Source organism: Styela clava, chromosome 11 (genome assembly GCF_964204865.1).
Source record: "Styela clava chromosome 11, kaStyClav1.hap1.2, whole genome shotgun sequence".
Classification (NCBI taxonomy): Eukaryota; Metazoa; Chordata; class Ascidiacea; order Stolidobranchia; family Styelidae; genus Styela; species Styela clava.
In genome coordinates this window covers 8,287,503-8,307,673 of record NC_135260.1, presented here as the reverse complement: position 1 = coordinate 8,307,673, position 20,171 = coordinate 8,287,503, and the positions used below count along the sequence as shown (strand labels likewise).

General features: G+C 36.4%; 2 protein-coding genes across 3 annotated transcripts; both read right to left on the bottom strand.

Moving 5' to 3' along the window:
• Positions 1-4,735: 4,735 nt before the first annotated feature.
• Positions 4,736-16,663, bottom strand: LOC120348131 (dihydrofolate reductase-like). Of its 2 annotated transcripts, none has more exons than XM_039418253.2 (5): positions 16,253-16,663; positions 6,336-6,516; positions 5,594-5,701; positions 5,375-5,505; positions 4,736-4,971 (listed from the first exon to the last, which is right to left on the bottom strand). In XM_039418253.2, exons 1-5 carry the CDS (start codon positions 16,327-16,329, stop codon positions 4,869-4,871), a joined length of 600 nt encoding a protein of 199 aa, XP_039274187.1. In that variant the 5' UTR covers positions 16,330-16,663; the 3' UTR covers positions 4,736-4,868. The 2 variants fall into 2 exon arrangements, with proteins under 2 accessions (XP_039274187.1, XP_039274188.1); XM_039418254.2 differs by having other exon boundaries at positions 5,387-5,505; positions 16,253-16,657.
• Positions 8,748-16,151, bottom strand: LOC120348129 (lysine-specific demethylase 6A-like). Its single transcript, XM_039418252.2, has one exon. It carries the CDS (start codon positions 14,968-14,970, stop codon positions 11,647-11,649), a length of 3,324 nt encoding a protein of 1,107 aa, XP_039274186.2. The 5' UTR covers positions 14,971-16,151; the 3' UTR covers positions 8,748-11,646.
• Positions 16,664-20,171: the final 3,508 nt, after the last annotated feature.

Genomic DNA, 20,171 nt, shown 5'->3' with positions numbered 1-20,171 from the left:
GGATAAAAAGTTTTATGATTAACTCAGTAAATATTCTAAAGTGAGGAGAGAAAAAGTAACCTAATATTGCGATTATCCAATGGTATAAATAGAAAGGTAAGGAGATATGCTGTGCTGATGTTTGCTTTCACAAGAAAAAGCATTTCATTTTTTTTTTCAGGGAAAGATCATAATCTCTTTCGTAGCATACAGTAGTTGCGATATTAGTAATTACTAAATTATAAAGAGAATCGAGATAGAGATTCAAGCTGAATCCACGCATTTTATGGCTGAAATTAAATATCAAATACGTATCAACGACTCCCTAATCAATTATTTTTACTGAATGACAATTTCCCTATATATACCCTCACCCCTGTATTCTCTGAGAGACTCCAATTTCGTTGTTGTCAACAGTACATTCTTCATGTTATAAACAAGAGAGCAATGCTCAAATATATGGACACGCAGAACAATTCCCCAAAAATCATATGCGGTGACCAACGACTAACATACCGGCGGTGACTTACCAGTACCTGTATCAGGGTACCGAGACGGTACAGGGACTGTCATAGATATTTTAGGTCCTGTGACAATTGAAACATCAGTTGAAATATCTCGTGATATGAGTCAATTATGTACCGTATTATCGGATCAGGTACCGAACCACAGTCAAACATTTCACATAAAAACGTTACTAAATAACATGCGTCAACTTAACACCAGCCGAATCGGGGTACAATTTTTGGTACAGTGACTGTCATAGCCGTTTAGGGCTGATGGACAATTAGACTACACGGACAACTCACCAGGCCTAGGGTGGTGTAGCCAGTCTGCGGACAATTTCATTCAAACCGCTATAAAACAAAAACCAATATATCTAACCCGTTAATTTTTTCACCGTGGGTGCATTGGCGGCATTTATTCTACACGCTAAACCTCGTATTAACTTTCTACGACAAAGGGTTGAAGCTATACAAATCCCAAAGTACGGCACTCGAAAGACGTATTTGCGACCGAACGACCAGTGTGCGATCATGGATTTCAAGCCTTGATCATCGTTTATGCTGCGTCGAGACTATCGCATACGCAGCCACACAGCAATCAAACAGACAAAACACGGTGGTCGCAAATTGGTTGACAATTGTTGGTCTTGTGACAGCGTGAAAACACTGGGCTTCTAATTGCATTTCTGACCGTCATATATTTCAAGAACACGGTTATTTCGAACAAAACTCGTTAAATTATAAACAAAGCACCACATCACAGCAATCAAACAGACGAAAACACGGTGGCCGCAAATTGGTTGACAAAGATATTATCGACGTATCGGAAATGCACACCCCCTATTCCCCCTCCTTCAAATGTAGAAACGCGAAACTTTCAAATATGGTTAAAAGAAACACAACTCTACCCACCTGCCAAGTTTCATCTTTTTATTTCTCATATTTGTATGGATTTTCAAGCTTTTGACAGCTACGAGTTAGTTCAGTGTCACCGCGCTGTGTTACGGTACCAGAACTTCTCTATCTTTAGAAGGTCCTGTCTTGTGACAGCGTGAATTGAAATTGCAAGATGGTCCGTTGGACACAAAATGGCGTCCGATATCCATAGAACGTTTAGTGACGTCATAGCAAACAAAAACAAATCTTACAGAGCTAACAGAAATATTTGAAATAAATAAAAGTAATAGCCTTCTGGAGAAAAATTTCATCTTCAACCACTGAAAATTTCAAAGCAATTAGTCCAGTAATCAAAGAGAAAAGCGACTTTTTAAAAACGTGTCAAAGAACAAGAACAACAACAACAACATAATATTGAAACGATCGTTATGTCCACTACGTGTCCAACAACCACTCATTGTGAGCATTATGATACATAGTTTTCCTACCGTGTGTTGTTTAACGGTTACGATTTATTTTACCCGTTAACTGACATTCCAGATACAAATCATCTTTATAATGTACAATTTCTTCAAAAATGATTACTTTTTCGAAAATTTATCTCATGTGGCGTTTAATTCAAAATAATACCACTAATTATATTGCTAGGGACCCAATAAATGTAAAAGTTATTTGAAGTGCTAAGATAGCTGATTATGAAAATTTGACAATGATGAATCAGTTTCCGTTAAAAATCTATTGTTCACGATTTTATTTCAAAATGTCCGTGATCGCCAAAAGGCAGTATTTACTGATAGGTGTGAGTGTTTTTAGGTAAAACACGTTAGAAACAATGCTAGTTTTATTAAACTATTGTTCGAGAACGAAATTACTTTGGAAATATTTAATTTCTGAAAATAAGACAGTCGTTTTCTCCATTCCTGTTACTCTCTTCGTACCTTTGAAAAACTGGAGATATATTGACTACAACAATACACATAATCAAGCAAAGAACACAATTCAGTCCAAAAAAGTACATAGGATCAAGTTGCGTGATTAATAATTGTGTTACTGGTCCAAAAACTAAACAAAATATCCCAAGAGTAACAGCAAAAATTACCGCCTGAATCCATTCGCTTATTCCAAGATGAAAATGCTGCTTAGTAACCTCAGTGTAAAACGGTGCTCCCGATAACGTGAAACATCCAGAAAAGAAACAAGCAATACACATCAATGATTGTTTCTGTAATAAGTAAGTTGTGAGCATGGCGACGCTGGAGATGAATGATCCTACAGTAATGATTCCAGCCATCGGGTGATATCGTTTTAACTTATCCAGTAGTATTCCGGAAACAAAGCTCCCTAGTGACGCTCCGACTGATAGATTTATTAGCAGTGATATTTTTCTATGTGAATAAGATAGAAAGTTATCAATCATTCCAGTAGCGTTACCCGAGTTCGAATGGTTTGTGGAATCTTCAACTTGAATTACCGGCATCTGCGATATTTGTAGTAAAAACAATGTAAGGGACGTGACGCTTGCAGTTACAAGCGTAATACCTGTTCTGCTCCGTATGACGGTTTTAAATTCATCGACAAGCTGCCTAATAACACTTATCACAGTTGAATTGCTCGTGTGCCGACTTGTGGCTATTCTATCTGCTTCAACATGCGACGCCATGATCGGAAAATCAGGCAAAAAATACCAAGCAATTCCAAGTAACGTCATGGACGCTATTGAACCAAATGCAAATAAATAAGGAAGCAACTCTCCGACGTCTTTAGACGAATTCAAATTAGTAAATATTGATGATGAAAATACCACGCCAGCAGCGAAGGAGAATCCGCTTGTACCAAACACTGTAGCCGATTCGCTCTCTTTAAACCATATCGTCACAGTAACTAGGATAAGCAATAGTAACATTGCAGATGCAACCCCAACAATAAAAAGCCCTAGCGCAAGCACTGAACTGAATTTTCGCTTTTGAAATATAACACCCAGTACCAGAAAAACAAAACTTAACGTTAACAAAGTTCCATGAATCCATATTTTGACATTCCTTGGGTGCATAGCAGCATATATTCCAAGAGGAAACGAGGCAGTCATCATACCTGCTATTCCCACTAATAACATGCCATCAAGTTCCATCGTTGTCATGTTAAAATAATTTGCTAAGAATATTTTGAATGACAAAAATATCGTCCAAGTAGCTCCACATGCGAATGTGGTATATATTAGATACACCAACACAAGCCATCTCAAACTACAAATCTTATCCTGGTGTGTCATTTTGAGAAAGGTTACCTCTATTTGCCATGCGCCTTTGTCAGATTTTCGCGCTGATACTTCAGTCTGTATTCATATTTACTGAAATCTGTATAATTCTGCTGCAATTTCAGCACAGTTATTCTGTATAATATATAGGATTTGAAGCTTGGATCAATACAGGAAACAGGTAGCAGACGCAAATACGATCACGTAAAACTCCGTTTATGGCATTACGTATGCATGCGCGTCTTCAAAAAGTAAGGAAAATGTTACAAAAATGTACTGTCTTCAGTATATTAGGGTCGTATAGCGTACAAGATACGAATTTGAAATGAAAATTGACAATTATTATTGGTTCAAGAATCACAATAAAATAATTTTTTTTTTTAAAAATCGTTTATGACGTCATAACGCATTTAACATACTTTTTTAACGACATATTATGGCGTATATAATTGTTTCTATGGAGTTTTGTGATAGTATTTTTGAAAAGGGGTCTCACAAATGAAATAAACCCTCAATTCACGCCATAAATTTTGCAATATATAAGATAGTTTGCTTATCAGTAGAGATTACGCGAGACTAACTCCCAATCCTTCCTCAAAGCTTTTGCTCTAGTAGGTCCGTATGAGTATAATTGCATATAAGATAATTGATGAATATACTTCGTTCTGCATGTAGTGTATTTTCACGCTATTGTTGGTTTCTCCCTAAATATTTCACTGATAAGACGGAACTTATATGTGCAGGAGTTGAAGAATTGAATTTATACTGTCCGGTGGATACGGTATTAGGCCATAACCTACGTCTTGAACTTTGGAATTACTGTATAGGTATAATTCGTTTCTGATCTGGAGCCATTGTAACGTGTCGCAGATACTGATGGGACAACACATGTCTATTCTCATAGCGGTAAGACACCGTATCGACCATTAAGCTACCATGGTTGGAACAGGCTATGAGATGGTACCATATTATGATAAAGCTGTGCCTTATTATCTACTTTTCTTGGTAGATGTAAAATAGATATTTTACTCACTTTGATAGTCAATGACCAACTTGTAAAATAAGTAGTTTAATATTCAATACTAGAATAAAGACATGATCTGAATATTAGATATTTTTATTTAGTGCCACATTAAATTTGCGATGCAATTTATCTGTCAGTCTATTTAATTGTCAAGTCGGCAAGAAAGGTACTCCAATAAAAACAATAACCCCTAAAAATTAGGCTGTTTTTATTGACGTGATTTCTGGATTTTCTCGTATATTAACACTTCCCACTCGAAGCCATTTTCATATTGAATTCCAACGGGGATAATTTTCTCCCATTCCTCCGATCTGAATTATAAAAACAATCTGTATTATAAAATAGTATCAAATTCGAAGTGGAAAATATAGTATCTGAGCAGAATTTTATTTGAAATTAATTAATGTGATACAGATCCAAGGGAAAATTTGAATCAAAAGATTGCCATAATTTGGTAGTAGCTATAAAAGTAAGGGCGTTTAATGAGAAAAGTGAAAAACGCTGCGTGAAGAAAAAGTATTTCTGAACTGGAGAGAATCATTATTTTGGGCAAATAAAATGTAAAAGGCTATTATTGGACACGAAAAGAACCTATGGATCGTTTCGTTATTATGTTGTTGTTCGTATTTTTTAATTTTGTGCGATGACCTCTTGAAAATTAATAAAAAATTGTTACACTAACGATGATCGAGCAAAAAAGTTTAGGTTTGTTACGTAAGTGTTAACCTCTCAACGCGACGAAAGTTTTCATCTTCATCCAGGTTGCAGATGAACAAGTCACAGTCAAAATTTGCTTTTATCTTAGTAACATAACATCTCCCACAATAATCGGAATCTTGAATGCACTGAAAATGTACATTAAAATACATTAGTCAAGCTCAATAAGTGAGGTCACCAGAAGATGATAAAGATCAAATCTACTAAACATTACACCTTATAAATTTGTGATCCGCCAATGTTGAATACTCTGTGAATTTTTTGTGACCATTCATCACTTTCCACTAGATCAATAAACTCTTTCAACGAACCAGCAACGCCATCCTGGAGAAAAAAGGGCAAATAGTGTAACGATTTTAAAGTATGTCGGTCTTCTCACTGTAGTAATGTTGAAGTTAACCGTTCTAATTATGATGTCACAATTTGATGACATGTCGTCAGATTTATATGCTGGTTTGGGATTATTTATTACCAGCAGAGATTATACTTCGACATTGGTGAATTTTTGCTCCTTTCTATTCTGAATTTATCCAAGCATCTTCATCTTACAGAATATTCAAATGCACAACAATACTAGGCAACTTAATACTTTATAAGCTTAGTAAAATATCTTATAGGTTGCATATTGGGGTAGGTAATAATTTGAAAATTCGTTGTATAAAATCGATTGCATGTAACTTCTGAAATCCATGCTTATCAGTGACAATCATAGCCGGATACAGAGTCTACAAGCTTGGAAGTATAAATCGTATTTATTTCCTTTCATGAATAGTGGAATATTAAATAGGACAGTGTGTATGTCCAATCAAGCAATCTAGTTGAAATAAACAGGCTCCGGTTATACAATTTCCCGGGGTTCAATTACATATATTTATCCAAGGGTTCAAGAATATAGTTATATTTATCGCTAAACTTATTATATTGGGCACATTCCACTAATTGGGAAAATCAACATTACCGATCCCTCGGGTGTAGTCTTCATAGAAGTGCTTAAAATAAAGTTGTGTCTATTAGCCAAAGGAAGAGTCGAGCCATCTGGTGCTCTTGATTTCCAATTTGATCTCCCCGTAACTACAGCATTTTTCTTTGTTTTTTCGGAACATGCTGAAGTGAAGTCATTGAAATGTTTGTATTCCCGTCTGCAAAAAGATACAACTCTACTCAGTGAAATACTGTTTATCAATTCAGCCATTAGGTGGTAGCATCGATCTCATATTTCGAACAATATCTGTAAAGAGCGCCTTGGAGTCGGCTTGTTTTAATTGGAGTCGAAGCTGTATTTTCGATACCGTGATAATAATCGAAGCAAACATTTTCTACGGGAACCCGAGAAAATTAAGATGACTAATCGTTTCTAACAGTTATAGGGCTTGCGTGGGCCAACATTTTTTTATTATCGAAATAAGATTTCACCGGAGCTAGAATGGAAATTTCCATCAACCTAAAGTCGGAGTCATAATGTCTTTCTACTCGGAGTCGATTGTAAATTTTACAGCAGCGGTGGCTGTGAAATTTGACCGGGGGAAATGTTCAGTAATTTTAGTCATTCAGGATTCGAATTTTAAGACGGTCTGAAAATTCAAATGATTTTCACATGCGGATAGATAACTGCTTGTTTGTTTTGAATATGAATGCAATACGATGTCTAACGAGAGAAATATCGTTGCACACTACACATTGGTATCAATAATAGACAGGCCCGCTTGGACCCAGCCGCTCAATAATTTACGGCTACCGTTCCCAAAAGGTGCGCCGCGGCGATTTGCTAAGTACGCCCCGAAAATTAACAGAATTGTGTTGCCCATAACTAATATAGGATTGAAAACTTTACATATTGTATTTTTTATTAATGTTTTATTATTTCTTATTTTAAATGCTGTGCATATGAACAATAAATTTATTTTACCTTTATATGTTACGTCATATGTTCTACGTAACTGTTACGTAATAATGGAGGTAAACACTACTTGCTGTAATTTTGTGAGCTGCAGTTTTTTTTATCTTCTGAGCCGAGTTTAAAGTGCGTGGGTACTTTTTTAGCATTTCAAAAGAGAATCAGACAGTGATAACAAAGAGAGTTGAGCTTTCGCTCTTATTCCTCAGGCCCACATGTTTACAAACTTCAAAAGGCATAAAGTACACATCAACGATCACAAAATCTAATCGGGCCCCACGCACTGTGGGCCATCAAGCTATGGGCCGCGGCCCCAACAGAAATAATTCAATTATTTTACCAAAATTTTCAATTTTTACAAAATTGTCAATATTCGAACTAGAAAAAAAAAACGCGTGATGTCACCAAACTTTTTTCTTACGACAAGTCTTCATAAAATAAAGCAGAATACCAGGCGACAGAAAAGAATACTCCTGTAGTATGTGTACCATGTTAGGGTTAGGACAAAATTTTGTTCAGAATTTGCATAATATAGTTCTATTATATGAGTTCGGGGACTGTCCGTGTTAGCCAAGTGAATAGTCAGTCCCTTTACACAACTTGATGGGCCGCGACCCATAGTCTGATGGACCTAGGCCCAATTTGATGGGCCGTAGAGGGATCACCACTTCCACTCCATAAACAGCCAAACAGGTACGTCGTTTGGGCAGCGTATCCCCTTTGGGACTAGAATTCGTGCCGACAGTTTCATAGCAGTAAAACTAAGGACAGGCATCAACAAGGTATGGGTTACAATTAAATGTGAATTTTTTCCCCCTAGACTGGAGGTTGAAGAAGACAATGCCGGCTACCGCTGACAAACAACATACGAGTTTAGCGAGGTCTGTAAACGTGACAAAGTTATGTAACGTTCCGCAATTGAATGCAAATGCCACGCCACATCAAACATTATTTGCATTACTATCATTCCTGATATGATTAATCATAGTAAATGATTGACTATGCAGTTCGCGACGACGCAGCAATGAGTAACGCCGGCTGAATACTAGCCGCCAAGGGAGAAATAGACTTCTAAGCCAACAAGCCGGTGTCACACAGCAAGAATACTGTTTTATTAAGTGAAACATGGTGTTTACCAACGGTTGTTTCCACTCCGAAACATCGCATTGTCGGACAGTCTGCTTGTTAACCGCGTGCCATGATATACCATGCTCCGTTTAATATAATAATTCAGCAAACATTATTTTGTCTGGTTTATAAATAGACGGAAACGAACATTCCTAGAGGGCGTGTTTTGGGTTTGTTTCCTTCTCATAATTTCTCCAATAAGCTTACGTAAACAGTCGCGAATTGGCAGCTCTGGCCTAAAATGAATGATTTTCGCAATCTTTAACAACCTAGCGGCCTCTATAACATGTTAACATGTTGAAAATTATCATTATTGTCCTGCAGGACATTAAATACAACATGTACAACTTCCTGTCAAATAAATATATTTTCCTACCAAAAACAGGTTTCAAATGAAAAGTAAAAAAACATTTACACAGTAAAGAGAACATAATAGTAGTAATAGCCAGATGAAAAACAGGAAACAGATGATATAGTCACACATAACAAAAATAGTCAGCTATACATACCTAGTGTATGCAATTCGCACACATGAATACCAATCAAGCTTGATTTGAAGCAGAAAATTGAATTGGCCAACTTTATAATACGCAAACAGGCAGTGGGGGATGACAGATTGATTTGTAACCAATGCTGTTACTTTTGGTTGTTGCGATCAAATCGATTTTATTACTCAATTTATCCAGAAAAACTTGCAACAAGAAGCCAGACTCTTAGCAATTCGGTAAAAAGTAGATTTCACCCCACAAACGTTCATCGAATTTTCCAAATAATCTTTTATTTGACAACTAGTGACAAACAATTACTTTTATGGTACTGAACAAAATATTAGAATGAACCAAAGTGTTAATGATATACCGGTAACGAAACCAACTTCAAGTCAGCGAAATAGAAAAGAGTAAAAAATTATGGAGACACCTCTGAACCACGGATTGTTGCGTGCCTGAGACGCATAATAGTTGAAAAAATCCACTTTACAAATCCAAATATGTTAAAGGGTGAGAGCGCAAAAATATTGTAACAGAATGGGAAAATCAGAAAAATCCTTACTGAATTGTGGCATGTATTTCTAGTGTTTGGACATCACCATGTAAGTAACCTGGTAAATAACGAGTTCTGCATATTTTCTAAGTCCGATTTTAAGTTTTAATCTAACAAAAAAAGTGTTCTGAAATCATTTCTGTTATATTCTAGATTGTCTTGCAATTCATGCCATACATTTCAAATTCTGAATACACAATAAAGCCGTATGACACATAGTTACGTTTTTTGGATATTCAATATTATATTGACTATCATTCGAGTTATTATTAAATTTTTTTTGAAGTGATCCAAACTCTTAGGAATTTTTTAAAACAATGCTACAACAAATAGTTGGAAAAAATTTCCAATGGAATTTTTGAAACCATCTAAGCAAAAACCATGACTATATATGATATAACTGATAAAAAAAGCAAGATGAGAGAAGTACAGCGGAAAATTTTGAACTAGTTTTTTGAAAACTATGAGACATTGACAAAATATGATACAATTTTTTACGAATAATAATACATAGGCTAATCAAGCACATGAGGACCATGCCAGAATAAAATAAGCAGATCTCTATAATTTATTAGTTGTTACCAAGTATTTTAATTCTAATGTGTGATTTGAGAAAAGAGCCGGACGAAAGATTAATTCACCATAAACTTAAGGGAAACAATATACAAACAGCATTAAAAATAGCAGAGGCCAGCCAAGCTATATCTGATTATGGCTTGTTTCAGAACTCAGTTTAAATGCGATTATCAAAATAGTACACAACCTCATAATCAATATGATAGGACGTAGCTTACATTTAAGTATAAAATCGTGCAGAGACCTACACATCGGCACTACTACACTGTCAGTTAAAATATCAACTGTCAAAACGTAATCAATACAAGCTTATCGATAGGGACATCAATTCATGCAAACCCGCGATACACAATACTACAGTCATTCAGTATGTTTTGTATACATTCTATGCAAGTGCCAAATTCCTGAAAGAATGGAATAATTGCATATTATGCAAAATTATAAAATACACAAATCAGGTAGAAGATGATGGCTGTTAGTTGCTCTCTAACGAGGTAATTGTGTGCCGCGATTCTGCAGCTTTTGACCCTGGGGATTTGATAACGAAACTATGCCTATGACGAAAAACGCACAACATTCACAATTCGCCTAAGGTCAAATTCAAAGCCTACAAGTATAATACAGTACCAAAAATCTAGATAATCAACAACATAATGATACCATCATGACTTATAAACATTATTTATAGACATTCACAAGCCACAAGGGCATATGGAAGGCGTTATTATTGATGAATACATGTCACAGATAAGAAAAATTAAGATACAAATAGCAATTTTCAATTATTAATACAAGCGGTCCACTCCCAAGCACGAGAAGTAGTATAAATTAGGCCAATTTAAATAGTATTTAAAAAGTACAAAAATATCATTGTACATTATGCTGAGTAATTCAAAAAACCAGAACATTATCAAAAAATTACAAAAAGGGATTTTACTGTACAAGAATTTATTGAATCACTGTATTTCTACAAATTTCCTACATCATTAAAACCGTAATTTATGGAATAAATTAGTTAAAGGAACATTTTTTACAAAATACTAGTCACGAATTCAGGTCAGTTAATAATAAATATTCATATTAACTAATAATTTAATAAAACAAGACTCATTTTCCTAGAGTATTAACTATTGTGTTTTATAAATACTAAGCAATACATAGGAATCATAGACTCAATCAACGAGGTTTTTTCAAACAACTTGAGCTGTTCGACACCACTTCATGAACTGACAATGGGAATGTTTAAACTCAAGCAGTCAATTTATTTGAATGACACGTAGATGACAAGACAGTCAAGCAATTTTTTCTGTCAAATTATCTATGTATAGCGATTTTACACTGTAAAGTTATATACTATCATTTTGGGATACAGTTTAAAAATCGGACAACTTTTGGACATAGATAAATTTTATAGACTAATTGTCGAGGCATGATCAATATATCACCATTCTAAAATTCTTACAAAAAAAAATAAAGAAAACTTTAAACCCCATGAAAATATATCCCTCTCCCTGAATATGCAATTTACACAAAAAATGAAGGTATGTTTGGTAAATATGCCTATATGCACAAACAAAGGTGTTTATAATCCCAATCGTGTTCATAAAAATCATGGCATTAAACACATCAACTATGTCTTTTTTACTCGTTTAGTAGCTAAGGTAAATTGGTCATATATTGTCATTAACTCATCCATGTGATATTGAGTTAATACAACAAAGCCTGACAAGTTTGTACTTTCCTTTCTGGCACAATCTTCACAGTACACCAGATGGCTATTGCTACCTTGAATCTGTCTCACAAAGAGGAGATTGAATACTTCCACGTCACATATTTCACAGTAGTGTGCTGGTTCATTTTCTCCTTTGCCATGCCAAACAGCACTGATACCACTTTGCTTCAATGTATCCAATGTCTTTTGACTTTGCCATAATGTTCGCATCATACAAGTTTTCAACATTTTAAACAACTTGAAATCGGTAATACGAATGTGTTGTGCTAAGTACCATGTTAAGTGGATGAGAGGTACAATTGATTTGTATTTTGTCAGCTTATTGTATTCATATCTTTCAACGGCCATTTGGTATTGATATGCGGATATCAGTCCAACATTCCAAGCTATGTTGTTGCACCAACCAATCGCTTGTACCCAATGTACAGTACCGGCATTCAACCACACAAGGTCACCAGGTTTTTGTATATACCTGTATACTGGCACGTTTCTATTATACAAATCCTCCAATATAGGCCACCACGAACCAGATAGATAATCCACATTATTTTGTTCACACAACTCGGCTATAACTCCCCAATATTCCTCTGGTGTAGCAAACCACTCGCAATCACCCGGGCCAATATTGATGTTCAAAGCACAAAAGTTATTATTTTCTTGATGGCCTGGTGTTCGAGAGCCAGGAACCTTCATATATAACTGTATTGTGTTCATGCCAAGAATAGTTTGACCAACATGGCTTAACATATTACCAGCAGACACCAATCGAAAAAGCCAGGGCAATTTTGCCAGCTCTTGGAGCTGATCTCTCCACTTTTTCTCATTTGATAAATCGATGTTAGTGCCAAACTTAATTATTTTGAAATTCTTTTTCTTAATGCCTTGAGCATCTGTTGACTTGTCAGTTTCAATAGACTGGTCCTTGTGAGAGTGCCCATCACCACCAGTACTTGACGACTGGTGCTTTTTTGTGTCTTCCCTCAATGACTCTTGAAACGTAGCTGCCTGATATTCCGCATACTTTGCAATGCTTGTAAAAGATCTACTGCTTTCACATTTCCATACACGTTTCTGGCCAGTTACATCCCAGTTTTCATCAGATGGTTGCCGAAATTGGGTTCTGACTTCAACCTGGCAATCACCATTACATTCAACTAAAGTTTTAGTTGAAAAAAGTCCCAGATCTAATTTTAGTGCCGCAGCAAGCCCACGGATAACTGTTACAGGATTTCCAGGATGTGTGCAAAAATTAGCTAAAGCCTTAGACATTGCGTCTCTTTTATTTTCCAAATAAATTGTTGGTGTGGGAGGACACAACTTATCTTTTGACAAAGATGGTTGTGGAGTTGATGTACGATTTGGAGGAGGACATTTATCTAAATATAAATGTTCAGTTGGAACAGTATGATTTGATACGATTTTTCGACATGTCGTGATGACTTCACGAGCCAGCATGGTTTCTGAAATTCCACAAGGTGTCAATAACGGTGGAAATGGTCTATTTGGAATCTCAGAATCTTGTAAAGAAGTTTCCTCAATTTCTTTCGGCGAACTTATGACAACATCGATATTTGTGTCGCTAGAGCCTGATTGAAGCTGTGTAATTGAAGGCAATAGAGTGTTCTTTCTGGAGTCTGTATCATCAGTTTTATTTTCAGTTTTCGAAACATTATTACCATCAGTTGATTTTGTCAGTTTTTTCTGATGTTCCAGCATCAGCAAGTGAGTGTGTTGCAGTCTCTCGAGTTCCATTGTTTGAGTTGGCGTCAAAAGAGGTTTATTCAATTGAAGGTTATGCATTACTTGCAGTTGTTGTGGTGTTAGATACCAGCTGCAAGACTGCTCTAGGATTGGAGACTTTGCCTCATCAGTGTTTTGATTCACTATGTGACCTGGGGTTGAAGATAACGTTGATGGGTTGGAGGTCAAAAAAGACTTTGAATCTTGCTTTACTGATGGAGAACATTTAAATGCGCTTTGCCTCTGCGTCAGTTCAGCAGGAATTGGTAAAGTCCATGCCTCTTCAATGGAAGGCAGTATTTTCCCATGATTTTGTTGACCATTCATGTCTTGTGCTTTAATTATTTGCTCTATCGCTTTTACGCGCTCCGCAACTTCAGGATTTTGAATACCGTCATTTTTATTTTCTTTGCACCTTTGTGCATTGATATAGCAAACTAAAGCATCTTTAGGTTGCTGACATGCTTCGTACAATATAGCGAGGTCACGCCATGCTGCCTCGTGACCTCTATCAAGCTGCACAGCACATATGTAAGCTTGCAAAGCATCCATCGGTTGGTTCTGCTCTTGATATAAAACCCCGATTGAACACCATGTATCAGCATTTGCTTCAGACTTATCGATAGACTGCCGATAAGAAACAAAGGCATCATGTACTTTTCCCATGCTGGAATGATACCTTCCCAGCAAGTACCATGTTTGACCATTGTTTGAATCAATTTCAATAGATCTCTGCAGTAACTCCAGTGCTTTCTGTGACCTCGTTGCAGGATCAAATTCTTCTACTGTATGATACAGCCATCCTAACTGTCTTAAAGTATTTGCCTGCACAGCAGTTGTAAGTTGAGCTGGGGGAAGCTTCAATATGTCTTCATATTCTGTTTTAGCTTCATTAAATCTTTGTTGAATTTCATATAAATGGCCCAGATGGAATTTTATTTCACATCTACTTATTCCACTGCTACGGTGGTCACTGAGGGCAAGTTTAAAATGCTTGATAGCAGCTTCGTGGCTGCCACTTATTTTGAAGATTAGACCCAACCTGCAAAATACTTCCCCTGCTTTTCGAAAGCATGGATCATTGTAAATCAATTGCTGGAAAAACTTTGTGGCCCACGAAAAGGCACTGAAGTGATAATAAACTATGCCAACTCCATACAAGAAAGCAGAATTTCTCCAATGATCTGGGTGCAGAGTGTAGTATTTGTTGTAAGCAGATAAGGCTTTGTGGTAGTCTTCGAGTAGTAAATGAAAGTGCCCCAGTTTACAGAGATGACCTGACAATACTTTATTGTCTTTTGTCTCAGTGGCCAGTTTGGTGTAATGCTCGACCCCCTTTTTCAACAGTGCCTTCAGTCTCGCCGCTTCATCCTCTTTCTCCAAAACACGGTCACCGAAAAGACAGCTGTCGATTTTAGAAAGTTCGTTAATCTCAGCCGGTGACAACGTAGAATTTACTGTCTCAGGTCCTATTCCGTCCATGTTCAAAAATATTCTAAATCAAAACCTAAGAAAATGACTATCACGCGATTTGACAAAACTCATAACTTGTGGTTTGTAACAACCGACCTCGCTGTTAAAACCCGGCAACGCTGATATCGTTTCCTACGTGACTCGTTGTATTTCTTCTTACGCTACACAGATCAAAATAGTGGGAGAGCATAAAAGAGAGACGAGCTACGCGTGGGATTTTCTCCGTTCTTCGCGCATTGGGCGTCGTCGACGTCTCTCGCGAGCCTTTCTTTGTTTCTACGCCTTTAGTGCAGTCGAAGAAGCGTCAGTGCAGTCGCTGTCACGTCAGCCAATACTATGATGTGCGTTATATGATTAGTTTACTACAAAAATCACAATAGACTATGAAACTACCCCCAGGCAACGTTGAACGCCCATCCCGCATAGATAAATGCTTTCAATCAGAGATTGGCCTCAGAATTCACTAGCTGCTGGCGATGAGATATTTTCGTCACGTGACCTCTTCGGTTGTGATGTCACTTGTGGTTTATCGCTTGGCAATTTGCGGCGCATCTGTCTCAGCATTACTCATACTGCGACTGCACTGGCTTTAAACGGTGTTCAATAGATACGCTTGAAGTTCTAGCTCTTGGCAAATATTTTGGCACCAATGAGGCGTGTTCTATGTGTGGTTCATGCTTTCAAAATTACGATACAAACTATTTTTCAAGTTGCCCAAGGAAGATCATATGTAAAGAAGGTCTCGTGTGGCCGTGGTGCGATCCACTTCAAGCCGGTTCAATGGCGGAAACCCTATTTTTTCGCTCACGTATCATTTGTCTCCTTTTGACATCGTAAGTCAGGCTTAACGGTGGGTGCTTATTTTGTGCGACAGGAAGTAAATCTCTTAGAGCGGTAATTTCTATCACTGGTGTTTCTTCTGGGACATTTAAACACCAAACCGTAGAAGTCTACCGATGCTATATTGGTTAATGCCGTCACTCAGAACAAAAATAGCGATCGTGATTCCGCACCGACCGCGTCTTCTCTGACTAAAAATATCGATCTAGTGGATATTTTTACACTTGAAACAGTACGTGCATTTACTTCGTGATTGTTTGCCCAAAATAAAGAAATACGTCGTTATTCGCGTCTTTGCCCTTAGCATATAATAATTGATCAGGTGGTCGTCGCTCGTGCACCTAACTCCGTCGCATAGCTGCAGGGCCGTTGAAGAGTTATAGAGATATTAAGAATGCGAAAGTCTTCGCTTTATCTAATTGAAAAATAAAATATGTTTCAAGGAACTCACGGTAATTTCCACGGCAAAGTTCCGTTTTTGGCAATCCCCCAGTTATCGTCACAAGCGACCACAGAATGTATTTTCATTGTGCTTGGCACCTTAATACTGTACTTGTAAAACGTTTTACTCTTACTGGGTAATACACAAAATACTATAACATCATACTTTTATATTTTATTAGTTAATGCATATTATGCTGATTTACATATATAGCCTACACTGTATTCTGTAGCCCTTTCTCAAACTGCTCGCCAAAATGGATCTAAATATTGTACAAATATTGCATATTTGGAAAAAATGGATTTTAAATTGCATATTTCGACATATTGAGAATTTCATGAATTACTAAAATCCCTTAACTAAAACTTGACTGCGTATTTCTTTAACCCAACTCGCTTACGATGCTTATTATTTCTACTCAGATGAACGGCGTGAATAATATATTAATGTCAAATTGTAAATACCCGACACCGCAAACACGTAGCGCGTTCACTTTGCCTTACATAATAATTCGTTCCACCCGTTTTTCAATTTTTAAGTTCAGTCTTGCTTCCGGACATAATTATGAAACTTGGTTCGACATCCTGCCGTGTTTACATGTGTGTTTTTATTTCTTACAAAGTAGGCCTATGTGTATTTTGTTTCACCCTTAAAACTAACAAAAGTTTCGAAAATGATAATACGAAATTAGAAAAGGACGCTAAAAATAACCAGAATAATTAAACAAACTTCTCAATTTTAAATAATATTAATTGTGTATGCTGATTCGGCGATGGTGGTTTGTGGCTACAACAATTGGCGTTCTAGGGCTGTGCGTTTTTTTTTTCGGGATTTATCCCACAAGATTGTAAAAGTTGAATTTGTTGAACAAGGGGATTGTCTATGGCGATTAAAGGTACTTATGAATTATTTCCGAATATGATTCATTCGAATGGCATTCACAAATAAAGCACCGCATGCGCGGCCTTATCTCGAACTTTTGACTCATGTGAAAGGAATTTCTCAAAATGAACTAAAAAAGTTAGCTGAATTCGTGTGTTCTTATGTTTAATATTGTTTTGTTAGTCGCTCTACTTATATATATTATTCGGATGAATAAATCGGTGCGTTTTCAGTACATAATAATATACTTGTGTACGCATATTTGTTATTTATGTTTCAAGTTCATTGTAATAATCGTTATTTTTATTTTGTTAGTATAACGTCACCAAGCAAACAATATTGCAAATGAGTTTCCGATCTCACATAAGTACAAATACGTACGACCCGTTGTAAGGAGGGAAATTGATGTCTTAATCTTCTTACTCTACATTAAACAAAGAATCCAAATTTATAGTCGCGATGACGATTGGTAAATATTGAGAATACACCAAAATACGTCACTGTTTTTGCAGTAACTTGCTCTATTTCAACTTGTTGTAAAATGTCTGAGATAAGAGTCCCCGATTGGTTTTTCAGTAAGAATTATTGACCTACGTAGCTGATGCATATTTTTGTAGTTTCGTAAATGGAAAAGCCCCAGGGACTTCATTTTGCATACGCATATCGTCAGACTGTGACGAAAGTGCAAACACACGACGAGGGTAGATTTGCTATGCCGCATGCATATACCATACTGGTGGTGTAGTTTACTTAAAAAGTAAGTAACCCATTGCGGAATAAGACGAATAAGATTTTTCCAGATTACGACACCACTTGAAAATAGACATTTTTGGCTTTTTTCGCGCTTACGAAAATTATACGTCATCAAATTAATTCTTTCACTACGATATGTGATTAAACATATTTCTGCGGTGAATGAATCACAAAATTTCACATTATGTAATTTTCGTACTCTGCCACATAATCGTGTTATTCATTGCCAATATTAGCCCAAGGCATTTAAAACTCGTGACGTGACCGTGACCACAACGTCTGACGTCGTGATATCCATAATATGCATGTTTTTAAACAAACTGCGAAGCCATCTTCAATTTTTTCTATTTTCATTGTGCTGGTCTTCATTTATTTCAATATCCATAGCACTGCTCAGAAAGCATTTGGTAGACTTTCTATGTAATATGAAATTGTTATCATCGATATGGATCACTAATCAATTTCACACATCGTTTTGGTTTTCGCGGGAAAACTTGATGATTCATACTCACAATTTTCCCACGCCCAATACGAAATTATCAATCATACCAACAGCTTAAGATTTTATCGTATTTTTCACGTTATCACGGTTCTTATGTTTGTATTTTTCACGTCATCACGTCACCCTCGGATGGGATAATGTGTAATGAAAAAATAAAAATAAATTGTGCTTGCAACTACACTAGAAACTCTACCTACGAAAGGCTTTGGAGGCAAAAAATCTAACTACAAAAATTCTTCTCGTAAAAATATTGCTTCAGCTAACTTAAGATTTTCAACGTGCGAAAGGCCGAAAACAAAAAACGCGTGTGGTGACATTTGTTAATTAGGCTTCCCGCTGCTTGTCAGCAGGGAACCTATTGTATTCCTGTGTTTTATTATTATTATTATTTATTTATTAATATTATTTTTTCAAATTGGTCCTACAAACTTGAAATTCACCTCAAATGTGCAGAAGTTCTCAGCTAGCAATAAAATGCAAATTTTTTTTACGCGGGAAGCCTGTTAAAACTGCACGCAGCTCTAGTTTTAGGTTGACTTAATGCAGTGCGTGACGCACAGAGATCCAATTCGAATTTATTATTCGAATATCGCGAATTTCCAATATCGTTTTTCGTGTTTGTGAGAATACCGAATATGGTGCACATATCACAGCGACACCGTCAACGTTTCGATTTAAAACATTTTACAATTATGTCATTTTTATCGTAATCGAAGGCGGTCGTGTGTGCGGCACGGCAGTAAATTACAGTTGACATGGAAAGAATTGAATTAGCTCTGACTTGAAGTGCTTATTACACGTAACGGATGTTTTTGATTAAAAATATTTTACTATTATTAACGTATATTTCAATTTTGTGGAGATATTTTGTGCGGCCTCGGCACAAAATCTAAAAGCATATTGTGATGATATGCGTAACAGTTAAAACTAGAGAAAATGATATAAAAAAGTAAATTAAACTGCAAAATAAGAAGAGTTAATTCTAATTTTGAATTTCATGTGCGTGTGCTCATTTTCTCACATTACGTTCTCTCTAAGAATTAAAACCTTTAACGCCTGCTCCGCCTTCCTCCCACTCTTAAAGGCCTTCGCCTAGCCCAGTGAAATATTATGTCCGAGTTTTGTGGGGGCTTAGAACGGGTTAATATATTTTCAGGTAAAGAGCGTTCATACTTACGGAATTTTCTACTTACGAAGGGGCTTGAAACAAATTAATTTAACAAAATAACAGAAACCCGTTCGCAGGTAGTGAATTCTTTTAAGGTACACATGGTAAGAAGAAAGAACAGAAATACCGAATAAAAACTACAATATTTTTGTATCCAGAGACTTTCGTTGGTAGAGTTTCTAATTGCGGCCCGCGGTTTCACCCAGTTACTTGTATTTGGCCCGCCTGTAAAAAGGTTGCACACCCCTGCGCTATGGCCAGAGTGATTGATATAACGTGTGGTATACGGTGTGAATAATGTTGACAAACTACCATCACTGATTCTAATAGCTAAACAAATTTATGTTATGATGTCACAGAACCTGAAAACGATATTCAGAGATGTTATATAATTCGCGCTGAAAGTTCCTATTATTAAAACCAGACTCGTCATAAACTAAGTAAGTACTGGTGAATTTTGGTTTCTATTGTTCAATTTGTTATCATAAATGTGTTAATTAAACAAATCAAGAAACAACAATTTGTCGCGGAACAACCAAATGTCGTTCATGGAACAGGAACATCAGTGATCGCGGAATACCGATTTAAAATCACCGTTTTATTTCATTTTAGAAAAACAAGAT